Raw genomic sequence first — 14,670 nt, forward strand, 5'->3', positions numbered from 1 at the left:
TTTTTCATTGTTTACTTCACAGAATATATGCAATACCAACACAGCAGCGTTGGAGGAGGAAGTAAGAGTCGGAGTAGAGGTAGCAGCAATAGCAATCAAAATAGCACATTTGACAATGGTAGTGGCAACAGAGATAACATCAAACGTCAGACGCATGAAGTTCGTAGTGACATACAGGATATTAGAACCACAACGCCACCGTCGGCTAATTCACAACACCACATACAATCAGGGCATAAGCTAGAAACTACCCAGTCATCCTTATCGCGCCAAGACCTGCAACCTCAACAACAGCAGCAACCACAACAACATCATCATTTGGGTCAAGGCAAAATCAACCTAGCGTCGTCTTTAATAACACTGCCACCGCCGCTAACAATGTCGCCAATAACGACTTTGTCACCTGCATCAACAGCTCCAGTATTGGGCGTACCGTCGACACTGCGTGCAGCAGCAATAGCGGCTGCTACTGCTGCATCGCATGCACAAGTACCACCCGGCAATGCCGCCGCAGCTGTGGCAGTAGTAGCTGCAGCAGCAGCTGCTGCAACGGCTGCAAGCAGTGGCTGCGTCAGTGGTGCACCGACGACACCAAACTTTGGAAGTCTATTGGATGCAATAAGCAGCGGCAGCAGTGGGAGCAGCAGCGATAACAATGGCGAATATAATGGCACAGACGCCTTAGCAACCAAAGCTACCATTGTTGATAGCAATAAAAACACTTACAGTCCAAAGAAATACTATCATCCACTGTATGCACATGGAATGTGTCGTTGGCCAGGCTGTGAGCTTGCGCTTAATGATTTCACAGCTTTCGTTAAGTAAGTAAAAGCACATATGGAAGTAAAATACATATAAATACAATAATTACTAGTGCATATCACAACGAGCGTTTACTACGTTTTAATAATAATTGATATATAAACCCAGGGTCCTCAGGTTTTAGGCTTGAGAGAATTGTCAACTATTTCTATTGCGTGTTTCAAGGAAATTGTGTTTAAACTGTCACTTGTTTTTTTTATTTTTGTGTATGTATTAGGTTGGGGAATAAGTTCATAGCGAGTCAAAGAATGCCACAGTTAACAAGGAGCTCTATATTGCCCAGCTACTTCGCGTGAATGAGGCTATTCTACTGAAAAGACCTGATCGACACGGTCAAACGACAACGCCAGGCCCCATATTGCACAAGTCGTCAAAGCCACGCTCCAAAAGCTTGAAACGGAGGTCCTTGCAGCGACCGATTACCATCTTTCCCGCTTCCTGTAAAATCATATGAAGGGCGTAACCTTCGATAACAAAGAGCCCCTTAAAAACTGGCTCATCAAATTCTTTGAAACCAGACCAGGCGATTTACGGCTGAACGGCATCAACAAATCGGTCTAGAGATGGGGAGAGGCTGTAAACAGCAACAGCGAACATATTATTGATATAATAATGGTTTTTGGTTTGAATAAAAGTCTTCGGTATACACACTACGAACTTATTCCCCAACACAATATATACATATTTTAGACGCTTGCAACCAATTAAATTGTCTCAATATTGATAAACTTCCGAGTAGTGTTGCCATATTTGTATGAAAATGCAAAGCAAGTGAGAAATCACGTAAGAGAACAGTATTGTTACCATATAATATTAAAATGCATGCGAACCGAATACAAACAAGCTACGTAAAATGTGTTGGAAGGGGATTTGGGTTATAACATTTGTATGGAATTTTAGAAGTTCTTTGACTTATATTTTCGCTTAAGCGCGCTCGCGGCAGCAAACTTAATAAGTTGCCAGGGAAACGCTATATATAATATGTAAATGTATGTATATATGCATATGCATATCCATATATCCCACATGAAAGTAATAATAGTTATACACCTATCTTCACCAACATATGCATATTAATGAAATTATTTACAAATTGCCGCTATGAATTTTTCAATTTATTTATCTCTTAACGTTCAGAAGCATGAACCAAAATCATATGCTGAAGACGTCAGCCATCGCTTGACTTGAAGCATTGGGTAAGTAATACTCGTAACATAGAATCCCAATCTCGAACAAAAATTCTTTTGTATGTTGAGTGCTATTACTGGTACCCCATTTCCACTCAAATATATTGTCTATCTCCTTTTTGTAAAATAAGAAGAGGAAGAAAAGAACAGGTTAGACAAATTATAGTTAAATCATCATCGCAATGATCATGTCGAGCTATAAAGGCGACCAATGATGGCGTTGCTCGTATACACAAAGAGGAATGCTGCGACTCAATATAAACGGCAGGAAAACAAAATTTTATTTATATTTGTATTTATCAATGGCGGCCGCCGTAGGCGAATGGGTTGGTGCGTGACTATGATTCCGGAGTACGTAGTTCCGAATCTCTGTGAAACATCAAAACTAAGAAAAAGTTGTTGCTAATAGTGGTTGCCTCTCGGCAGACAATGGCAAACCTCCGAGTGTATTTCTGTCATGGAAAAGCTCCTCATAAAAAATATCTGCCATTCGGAGTCGGCTTAAAACTGTAGGTCCCTCCATTTGTGGAACAACATCAAGACGTACGCCATAAATAAAAGGAAGAGCTCGGCCAAACACGCAAAAAGGGTGTAAGTGCCAATTTATTTATTTATTTATTCATTCTTTCATTAAGTTAAGTACAACTCAGATAGATTACTAATACTAAAGCTTAGATATAACATATGGTAAACAATAATGTGAGATACATTAGTCACAATTGAAAAAATGTATCCCCAGATTAAGTTTTGACTTGAAAGTCTCTCGTGAGTTAGAGAATATATCTAAATTATTACATAGTTGGTACGTAATTGGTATTGTGACAAGGTAAATGGAACATATTGCTGAGTTTAAGGTTACGAGTGCGACAATTAAAAAGTATTAACTCCAGCATCAAATGACATTTGATATGGTTCGTAACTATGTCTCTTATAAACATTACCGATAAAATTTTCTTCGTATTTTTAAAGTTGGTAATATCATACTTACAAAAGACATCTACGTTTATATGCAGGCAAACTACAAGGTCAACGAAGGGAATGAATGTCAAGTCTAATGAAACGTTTCTGAACCTTCTTAATTCTTTGAGATCAACCCATATAACTAGAATGGATCGCAAATAATGCTGCATTATTTGAGTTTTGATCTAACAAGACATCGGATTGTTGGATTGTTTCAAATTGGCTTAAGAAAAATTTGCGAATAACCCTAACAGATCTACCCCTAAACAAAGCTGTGCTGATAAGGCGATATGCGATCTGAAATTTAGAAGAAAATCAAATCATGGACTAGTTTTTCAACGAGTTTAGGTATTCAAGAAATTTTGCGTTAATTTTGGACATCTGACTTGCTTCCAGACTTACATATGTATGGGTATGCTAAACGATATTTTGCAATTATGTAAAAATTCACTAGAAGCTAGTGATTTACTGAAGATGATCGTTAATGGTTTTGCTAAATATGTAGCAAAGTTGTTTAATAATATAGAAGTGAAGCCATCTTCTCAAGGAGTTGGGTCATTTGTCAAGGCCGAAAGGGTCCTGAGTACATCATTAAATGAGAGCTGGCAACCTTTATTTGTATGTGAGCTGTTAAAAGACATATTTTCTATTCCGGTGTCAGATTGACAAACATAAACAGATCGAAAAACATCTGCAAAAAGGTTACTAAATTTTGAATGTCTGACAATGTTTCCCCCAAATAATGCATTTTACCCGGAATTCTGGTGGTTTTCTTTTTATCGATAATAAACTGACAAAAAAGATTTACTATTTTCTCTGATACCACTCTACTTTAGAAATGTATTTCTGATATAAGATTAGTTCACAAACATCGAATTGTTTTTGGAACCGATTGTACGCTTCATAAAGTTTTGCGTTATTTTTTAGATTTGCGGTATAGTTGGTATGCATTGGCTTTTTTATTATTAAGATAAATGAGCCTAGAATTGTACCAGGCTGGTTTGGACTGAATTTCCACTTTCAGTCTTTCTACAAAATCATCGTAGATCTGTGATAATTCGGGTTTGTTTAAGACAGATTCCTTGTTGAGCTTCCAATATTTTTTGTTAACTGTACAGGGTGAACGATATGAAGTGTTACCAACTTCACACTGCTTGTATCTGTAAAACAGCTCATGACATCAACGTCAAAATTGTTCTAATGACAGTTCAATATATTGTTTATAAACCATCAAAAGCATTTTCGTCTCAGTTTTGTTGAATTTTTATTTTCTGTGATAGAATTCAAACGTAATAGTGTGATTGCATTACATTTGGCTGGAAAATCACAACCAGCCATTGTTCGTGAGCTCAGTCACCTCAAAGGAATAAAATGTTTGTGTATCGCACTATAAAACGTAGAATTGCAAAACGCTATGGAGGTGGACCAAAAAGAAACCGCCACAACGCCAGAAATGGTTCGGAAAGTGAAGGCTGAACTTGAACGAAATCCACGTCGAAGTGGAAGAAAAACGGCCAAAGAACTGAGAATATCGCAAGACAGCATTCGACGCATATTGAAAAATGAGCTCAAGGTCAACGCTTACAAGTTCCAAAAAGCACACGATCTTTCTCCCCAGAAAAAAAAGTTCGGTGTGAAAGACCAAAGGAGTTGTTGCGCTTGCACGAACTTGGCGAATTTCCTAACATTGTGTATTCTGATGAAAAAAAATTCCCAATTTTCTAATCGTTTTTATCGAGGCTGGTGTCAAAGTGAATGCGACTTATTATCGCGAAAAGGTTTTAGAAGCTGCTTTAGAACCGTGGACACGCAAACATTTCGGCTATAATTAAGAAAACTAATTTGTAGGTTGGGAAACGGGATTAGCTGCTGCTCCGAACATCCTCCTCCCCGTTGAAAGGTCTGGGCTTTCAACAGACGCATTTGCAGGAAGGACGCACAGCTTATTGATAGCTCTACGCATAATGACAGTAGACGTGCGCAAGACGGCTACTTGTGCAACATCGTTCCAGTGATGAGTTCGACGACGTGTGCCAAAGGCCACTTTAGTGGAGCCGTGTATTCCTCTTTGATGCACACAATGTCGTTGACCTGGAAGCTAGGCTGAGACGTTTTAACTCGCTGCTGTAGAATAGTCAGGCATTCTTGACTCCAACGCTTCCAGAAAATTTGTTGAATGTATGATACGCGTTGCCATTGATTGAGACGGTTATAATTCAGTGACGTAAGATAAGGTTCAGGGAAAGCGGTTGGTGGGCCACCAAACAAAAAATGGCACGGCGTAAGCACATAAAAATCCTCTGGATTCTCTGAAAGTGGAATAAGAGGTCACGAGTTTATTACAGCTGTTATTTGACATACCAAAGTTCGCAATTCGTCAAATCCAAGAATTGAGAACCAAACTGAACGATATAGATGCTGCTTGGCTGTTTTAACCGGTGCCTCCCACAGGCCTCCAAAATGCGGGGAACGAGGCGGTATGAAACGCCAATCAAATCCATTGCTAATGCAGTAGTTATTAACTTTGCTACGATGATTTTCATTGAGGACTAAATTTCTTAAATCTTTAAACTCGTTTCTGGCGCCCACAAAGTTTGTGGCGTTGTCTGACCAGATGCAGCTAGGCATGCCACGTGTAGCGACAAAGCGTTTGAGAGCGCCTAGAAAGGCGTCAGTAGAAAGATCTTTTACTAGTTTTATCCAAATGGACTTTGTTAAAAAGCAGATGAAGGCACTCAAGTAACATTTTTGGGGAAATTTTGTGCGTATTTCAGACCTATAATACAATGGGCCACAATAATCTACCTGAGTTCTCATAAAAGCGCGTGTTATCTGAAGCGCTCTTTAGGTAGGTCAGCCATGATATGCTCGAGAAGTCGCGGTCTTGCTCTACAACACATGATACACCTTCGTATGGCTGGCGCAGTAGTTTTTCTTCCTCCTAAGGGCCAAAACTGCATGCGAAGAGAAGCAAGCAAAGACTGCGGCTTACATGGTGGTACTTACGGTGATAATATGTTATTATGGTGAATGTCAGTAGGTGATTCGTTCGAAGGTTCCATGGATGAAGTGCTTCGAAGCTGAGCGTTGAATGTCTTAGTCTGTCACCTATACGAATAAGGCCCAAATCATCTAAAAATGATGACAACGAAGCGATGGCGCTTTAGATTAGATTAGATTTGTGGCGGGCTGGGCCAGTCCATGCAGTCAATCAGTAGACCATTGTACTACACCCGGATAGATATATTTGTGGAGAGATAGAGATAGGAAAGATAAAAGGTGGATGGTAAAAACGGATAAATTAGTTGAGACCACTCTTCCACAAATCTCTTGGATTCATTGATGAATTTAAGAGATCCGGAAGAGGAAGAGTATGAACTTTGTCCATACTCAGTGTATCGCAACCCAATATCCTAAGTCTGATTGTGGAAAATGCAGGACAGCTACATAGCCATATGCTGACCACAGATGTTGTGCCCTGTGATTACACCTATCAGTACCCTCAGGTCCCCCCTGCTGAGTTTTAGGAGAAAGTTCGCTGTTTTCCCGTTTGGTTCTTTCACAAAGCACTTGGCAACTGTGCACGAGTTCAACTCAGACCAACGACCTTTTGTGGGCAGAGCTCATGAAGTCCTCAATCCATAGTTGAATCGATGCGGAATTGACACCTAGAAAGGGTTCAGGGCTTAGTGGCATACTTGCAGAGCCTTCATTTGCCAATTTATCCGCTAACTCGTTCCCTGCAATATCACAATGTCCAGGCACCCAAATAAGACTAACTGTGTTGGGTTTTGCAACACTGTTCAGTTTTGTCTTACATTCACTGACTAACTTCGCAGAGAAAGGGTTAGCAAGGGTTTTCAGTGCAGCTTGACTGTCACTACAAATTCCAATACTGTTGCCCCGCCACTTTTTCTCAATTAGCCAGTACGCCACATTCAAGATGGCATAGACTTCCGTAAGGAATACCGTGGCCATCTGTTCTGTGGCATAGGAGTATTTAGTATCTTAATCTAAGTACCATCTAGATGAACTTCCATCACTGGTTTTGGATCCTTCGGTGTAGAAAGTGTGCTGATATCCCGTTAATAGATTCTCTGGACTTAATCATTGATCTCTATCTGGAATCAAAACGTCATACTTCCTACCGAAGCTAACGGCAGGCACCCGATTGTCCACCAGCATCGAGAACAGTGTGCGCCGCTCTGACAACTGGTGGTATATCTGGCCAGTGCTTACTTCATTTCCCCAGACTCCGTTTAACTTGAGCCTGTACGCCGTCTTCATTGCTTCCTTTCGAATTTGAAGATCTAGAGGTTGCAAGTTCAGAATGACATTAAGGCATCACCAGATGTCGTACTCATGGCACCTGTGATACCCAAGCACACACTTCTCTGTAGCCTGTTTAGGGTTTTTACTCTGGAATGAACCATTGCGGCTTTCCACTATACTACAGAGGCGTATGTAATAATGGGTCTAATCATGGTGATGTACAGCCAGTGTACTATCGCCGGTCTTAGACCCCATGTCTTGCCAAAGGTTCTCTTACACTGCCAGAAGACTTTTAGTGTTCGAGGTAAGTTTGCTATCTAGGATTACTCCCAGATATTTAAACTCAGAAGACAGTTGCAGTGTTACCCCTTTCAATGTGGGGCTTGAGGCGTAAACCAACTTATTGCTTTTCAGAGCCACATACTCGGGCCACAACTGCAGCCTTTGAACGATGTGAATCAACAATTTAGTACCCCTGTGAATATCCCCAAATGTACGTTGCGAAGGTCTTGGTGAGATTCTGCTTGATAAAAACTTGTTTACATATCCAAAACTACGTCGCATCTTGCCGAACGAGTTTATGTACATATAACTTAAAGGATAGTGTTAAGTCGGCTCGATCATTTGACAAGAGCCACACATTTTGTCGAAGTTCTATGATTTAAGTTTTAGGTGCGCAAAATTCGGTCCAATTGTTGTCAATCTCTCTCTCAAAAACGAAGGTCCGTGCATTCAAAGTGGTGATTGTGAAAGTGTCGTTGGTGAGGCTCCCTTCAACAAAATGTCAGCAGGGTTTCATTCTGTGGGAATGTAATGCCATAGCATACCCTCTGTAAGTAGTCGAGTGGGTACGGCGGCCGCCGTAGCCGAATGGATTGGTGCGTGACTACCATTCTTAGTTCACAGAGAGAACATAGGTTCGAATCTCGGTGAAACAGCAAAATTAAGAAAAAAATAGGTGGAGGAGCTCGGTCAAACACCCAAAAAGGGTGTACGCTCCAATTATATATATAGACGATCTGTAAGTTCTTGTATCGTTTTGTTGTTAAATTTAGTTGGATCTTCACGCACCATGAAAGTAGAATCGATGAATCCGACCAGCAGTTATAGCGGCCGGTTATAGCACCCCAGAATTCCAGTTTAGGTACCACAAGTATCTTCAATGGATCAACGCGAGCGTTGGAACACAGTAGATACACTTGCGCGCGTTCATCCATTATCGAACGAATGTATATACAGGCACTGTAGGCTTCCATACTTGCATCACAAAATGCATGAATTTCGACGGTGGCTCCAGGCTGCAATACATACCGACTGCACATGCTTCCCTTCGACGAAATCGTTGCGAAATGTGGACTAAGCAGTCTTCAGTGAGTGCGGTAAGCTCTCATCCCACTCTAGCTTATCCCTCCACATGCACTGTAAAAGATTTTTTCTTCTGGTCAAAGTGGGGTCAATGAGCTCAAGCGGGTCATAACAACGAGTTAGCGTAGATAACGCTGATCGCTTGGAGTTCTTGCAAAATTCAGGTTGCGACGGCTTCCAGATCAATCCCAATGCCTTGGTGATGTCGCTGCGGACATTAAACTTAAGCAAGTTTTGTTTATCAGTATCAGGAATATTACAAAGGACCTCTGGACTATTGGAATAGCTAAAAGTTACCTCGAGCGAGAATATTCGTTGTTTATCGTTTGATTTCTTCTACTTCTTCCAATTATCGCCACCACTTATCAAGTCGTCCACGTAGAAGTCTCGAAAGAGGGTTTGCGAACCAAGTGGATAAACTGAGGTTTCATCCGACGCAAGTTGGTGTATTGAACGAATCGCTAAGAACGCTGCAGATTTAGTTCCATATGTTACCGTGTCTAATTTGTAGATATTTAAGTCATCTTCAAGAGAATCACTCCACAATATACACTGGAGCATGCTATCCGGTGGGTAGATCCGAAATCATCTATACATTCTGCAGATGTCTCCAGTGAGTTTAGTTGGAAACGTACGAAAACGAATTAGAATATTGAAAAGTTTGGGCTGAATTGTTGGTTCAGTCATGAGTAAGTCATTAAGTGATAAACCTGAGGTTGTAGCTGCAGAACCATAAAAAACAACTCTTAATTTTGTTGTAGTACTTTCGTCTTTAATGAAGCAATGATGCTGCAGAAAGTAATTGCACTCATGGATAGCAGCATTTGGAACTAATGACACGTGATACTCTTTCATGAATGCACAATATTTTGCCTTGAGCCCAGGATTACGTACGAGTTTTCTTTCAAGGTGAGTATGACTCACCTAACGAATCTAAACTTAGCTTTGATGGCAGGGGAACCGAATATCGCCTGAGGCTAAACGAATGAAATTTTGCTTGAAATGCAACTCACAGTCAAGCTCCTCTTTAGAATTTTTAGAAATCGGTTCAACGACATGATCGATCTCCCAAAACTGCCGGACTAAATCACCTAGCCGATCATCAATACTGATATCTGATATGAGCTACGACTTGCTTCTAATGTTGAAAGTTTGGGGGCCTATTGCTTACCGCCAGACAGAACCCAGCCAAGACTAGTGTTTTGAAGTAATGGTATTTCAGGTGCTAATTTAATCTGTGCTACGCAAAGTAGCTCATAGAAAAGCCCTGCTCCGATGGGCAGATCAATACGCTGGGGAACGTTAAAACCGGGATCAGCTATTTGGATGTTTGAGGATATGTTCTAATTAGCGATGTTTATTGAAGCGACTGGTTGACTATCGGCAATTGTTTTCACCACGACAGCAGTGGGATTTGTACAAAAATCTAAAGCCCGCGACTTCAGAACTATATCAACAGAGCACTCATCAGTAGAAAAGCTTGCATCTCCAATGCCGGAGACAAGTTGTAACGAAGTGAAGCTTCGAGCGCGAATTTAGGAGGGCGCGGCAAGGTACGAAGTTCCAGCACGATTTTTAATTAGAAAAATTGCAGAGCACAACATCTGGAGGAGTATGAGCATGGGACGTGACAGATAATGGTGAAATGGATAATCGATCAAAATGTAACAGTTTATTATGGTTCGCTTGACAGCTGCGACAGCGGAGCGTTGACAACGGTAAATTAGATGTTCGGAGGATTCGAAAAATATGCAACTACCTGCTGAGCTATTCGAAGCAACAAAAGATTTTCTTGGATTTGTACTCACGCTTTTGATGACTTTTACTGGAATGCAAGTTAGTGTCTGCAATGCATATTCGACGTTTTCGAGTGTACGGCAGCGTTTTTCTAAAAATTCAGCTAGTTGATCCCAAGTCGTTGTTTGTCGAATTCTCCTCCCATTCAGCTTGAGTCACCTTTTCTAACTTTTTCACTATCAACTGAATCAGGATCCTATCGGATATTTGTGTTTTTGAGCCGAGAGATTGTAGAGCGCGCATGTGCGCTATTGCCTTGACTGTCAATGACCACTAACGCAAGACCGCAAATGTTGAAGCTTGTCAACTTATGTCAGTTCACTGTCTTTATCGGTTACGGATGTGAACATTGCGTAAAAATGTGTGCACTCCGTGTAAGCTCCACTAAATTTGAGCAACGTTAGTAGTGGCACACGCGAACAATTTGCATTTACAATAATAGACTGTGTGTCGGTGGTGTTCCTCCGAAAAGTTGAGCAATGTTGTGAAGTACTGCCCTTCCCGATCTCTCGTTGCAGAGTGGCTCTGAGATTGACTAGCGCGGTATCGAACTGGTAATTGACATAAATTCCAGTTCCTCCAAACTGGTAAGAGTGACCGAGAAACTCGATCTTAGCTCCACCAACAATTCCAGTATTGCCGTGAGAGCATATTCATCCCTACTGTGCAGCTTATCAGGATCCAAGTCGATGGCTATACTTTCAAGACGATTAAGTATTGCTTTCAATTTCATCATCAAAAACGTCACTCGACCCATAGGTGCACCCATATTTGGCCCATTTGTTGGACAAACATCACTCATGTCTTCTCTGGCTTGGGTGCCAGTAGCCGGGCTGAATGGCATAGTGAAAAAATTCGTTAATTATAACGTTGCGCCACACGCTTCAAAAACTAGGTGCGTTATACTCGACAACAATGTAATACAGTAAAAATAAATGCACCTTATCTAACTGACCGGATCAACAGTTTTACAAAATCTTGGTACCGGTTAATACGTTAATTGCACTATTTAACGGGTTCTATTTACTGTCTTATGTACTCTGCACTAAGTACACAACAAGGAAAAATGATCGAAATAAATTATTAAATTGATCCGAATAAAAACACACTTTGATCATAGTGAAAAGCTACAAGCGTCAGCTTTGAACCGCAGCCAACTTCATGTAAATCGTTTGACAGGTTAAAAAGTTACGCGTCTTTTATTGACAGTATGCTTCGTGCTTGTGTCGTAAAAATACAATGGAGCAAAGAGCAAATATTAAATTCTGTGTTAAACTTGGAAAAACATTTAGTGAGACTTAGGAATTGATGCAAAAAGTTTATGGTGATGATTGTTTAGCTCGTTCAAATGTATATAATTGGTTAAATCGATTTAAAAATGGTCGTGAAGATTTGAATGATGATGAAAGACCTGGTCGTCCAAAAGCAAGTAATCGTGCTGAATTGGTGGAAAAAGTCCGCGAAATCATTGCTGTTGACGGAAATTTCACTGTAAGAATGCTGGCTGAAGAATTAAATTCATCTACTGGTACTATTTGGAAAATTTTAACTGACGATTTGGGTAAAAGAAGGGTTTGTGCACGCTTTGTTCCACACCAATGAAATGAAGATAAAAAAATCGCGCGTGTAGAGCATTGTAAAGACATCATTTCAACAGGTGAAAACGATCCAGATTTTCTTGATTTGATCATAACTGGTGACGAAACATGGTGATCCAAATATGACCCTGAAACTAAGCGTCAATCTGCAGAATGGAAGACGAAAGAGGAGCCAAAAGCAAAGAAATTGCGTTTTCAGAAGTAAAGAATTAAAATAATGTTGATCACGTTCTACGATTCAAAGGGTATTGTACACAAGGAATTTATTGCATAAGGTCAAACTATTAATGGAGAATACTACTTACATCGTTTGTGGTCAAGAATTGTTCGGGTAAGACCTGAATATCCAGAGGGGAAACAGCTGTTTTTATTGCATGATAATGCACCACCTCACAAAACCAAAAATGTTCGTGAATTTTTGATGCAATACCATATTTGTGTCATCGACCACCCTCCGTATTCTCCTGATCTATCACCATGCGACTATTTTCTGTTCCATAAATTGAAAACTGCCATGAAAGGTGCGTTTTATGATGATATTCCAGCCATTAAAGCAGCCGTGACACAGGTGTTAAAGAACATTCCCTTAGATGACATAAAAAAGTCCATGCAGAAATTGGTTGATCGTTTTGAACGTTGTATCGAGTTAAACGAAGACTATTTTGAATAAAAAATAACTTTCAAACACAGTACGATACGTGTTTTATTCTACATCTGAAAAGTTATGTTATTTATTGAACATACTGTGTATGTGCATATGTAACTGCATTAGACTAGCGAAAAGATAAGTAATGTTATGTGTACATATGTTATGCTAAGCAAATGCCTGTATATTAGGAGTGGGATTATTTTCGAATAATATTCGAATAAACATTATTCGAATAAAACGAATAATGTTACATATGTAACTGCATTAGACTAGCGAAAAGATAAGTAATGTTATGTGTACATATGTTATGCTAAGCAAATGCCTGTATATTAGGAGTGGGATTATTTTCGAATAATATTCGAATAAACATTATTCGAATAAAACGAATAATACTATTCGTTTCAAATAATTCGAATAGTTCATTATTCGAAGACCTTACTATTCGAATACCTCACTATTCGAATACCTTACTATTCGAATACCTTACTATTCGAATACTTTACTATTTGAATACCTCACTATTCGAATACCTTCTTCTGAATCATCTGTAGCACGGCTGCTCGAAGGTCCCGGTTGATTATCAACTCCATAACTGAGTTTATGCTTAAAGTTATAATGGTTCCATAAACAAGTAGTGGATCCCATACGTTTCAGCATATCACCACAATAATTGCAGGAGGCCTCACCGGTATTTTCCACGATTGTAAAATGTTGCCAAACTTTGCTTCTGGGCATTATTATTATTATTTTTTATTTATCTTGATTGATGATTAGATTGGCTGAACGTTCTTGCTTGAGGTTCGTGATTGTTAATGAGTGATCTAAGCGCGGGATTTAAAGCAATACAAAGGAAATATGTATTATAAGCGATCGAAATTCCCCCAACTAAACTCAACCCAAAGAAAAGTTCGCCTGAAATGTCCATCTATATATTTCTCATCGCCAGTTACCTAAGCGTATGCATGGTCGTAGGACTGTCTACACTCGTTTATCGGGCTTAGGTCAGTCAGTAGCAGGTAGAGTATATGAGTATATGTATGTGCATATAATAGTACTGCGAAAAGCAAAAAACCTAAAAGAAAATAATTTCACGCCTCAAGCAAGAATAGTCCGCTAATTTAAGTAAATATTTACCAAAATATGAAACAAGAACAAAGCGCCGACACAATAAAAAGTAGGTAGTATTTCCATTTAATATAAGCCTTTGCGTGGTTTTAGAATTTGCATACATAGGTACATGCACTTGTACAGAAACCGATTAGTAGTCCGCTAATCTAAGTAAATATTTACAAAAAATATTCGAATAGTGAGGTATTCGAATAGCATTGTTCGAATAAACGAATAAAAAATTCGAATAAATATTATTCGAATTACGAATACCTATCGAATAAAAGATTTTATTATTCGAATAATTTTTATTCGAATAGTCCCACCACTACTGTATATGCTTTGTATGTTTGGATGTCGTTAAACAAAAGAGAATATAACAGGAATGTCTGATCAGAGAATGTTAATGGAATGAGAAGGCGCAAATGTTACCGTTAACTACAATATTTTTAGTACAATTGAGATTTGAAAGGTTTGTAGTAATGGATTTTAGAACATCGACTTTATAGACACCACACTGAGTTTTGCCCACACAAAAATTGAAAACACCACACATCTTTCACCTCAACACAGAACACATTTCTCACCTCGACGTTAAACCAATTAAATTTTTACTATTTTCGTATTTTTGAAATAATAAGCGAATACTTCAAATTTATTACACAAAATTTTTTTCGCTTACATTAAAGAAAATAATAAATTAAAACAAAAATGTGAGAAAAAAATTTTGGCGCCGAGCATTGATGTCAAGTCATCCATTTGGAAGGGATAAAGGCGCGGTGCGTTTACTTCTGCGACTGCGTTTTGATTCTGCAAGTACTTCATGCCGTTTTTATTACATAATTACATACATACATAAATGAACGCATATACTATATATGTACATGAATGATGGTATATAACAATATAATAT

At 39.3% G+C, this 14,670-nt stretch overlaps 1 protein-coding gene across 8 annotated transcripts in view; it reads left to right on the forward strand.

Moving 5' to 3' along the window:
- The window catches only part of LOC129251258 (myb-like protein AA), a 78,838-nt gene extending 77,162 nt beyond the window's left edge, over window positions 1–1,676 (forward strand). For all 8 annotated transcript variants that reach the window (XM_054890618.1, XM_054890616.1, XM_054890619.1 and 5 more), the window contains one exon: window positions 23–1,676. In XM_054890618.1, coding sequence (XP_054746593.1) covers window positions 23–825 — 803 coding nt within the window. In that variant the 3' untranslated portion in view covers window positions 826–1,676. The remainder of the gene's footprint in view (window positions 1–22) is intronic.
- The last annotated feature ends 12,994 nt before the right edge of the window (window positions 1,677–14,670 follow it).

Source organism: Anastrepha obliqua, unplaced genomic scaffold (genome assembly GCF_027943255.1).
Source record: "Anastrepha obliqua isolate idAnaObli1 unplaced genomic scaffold, idAnaObli1_1.0 ptg000012l, whole genome shotgun sequence".
Classification (NCBI taxonomy): domain Eukaryota; kingdom Metazoa; phylum Arthropoda; class Insecta; order Diptera; family Tephritidae; genus Anastrepha; species Anastrepha obliqua.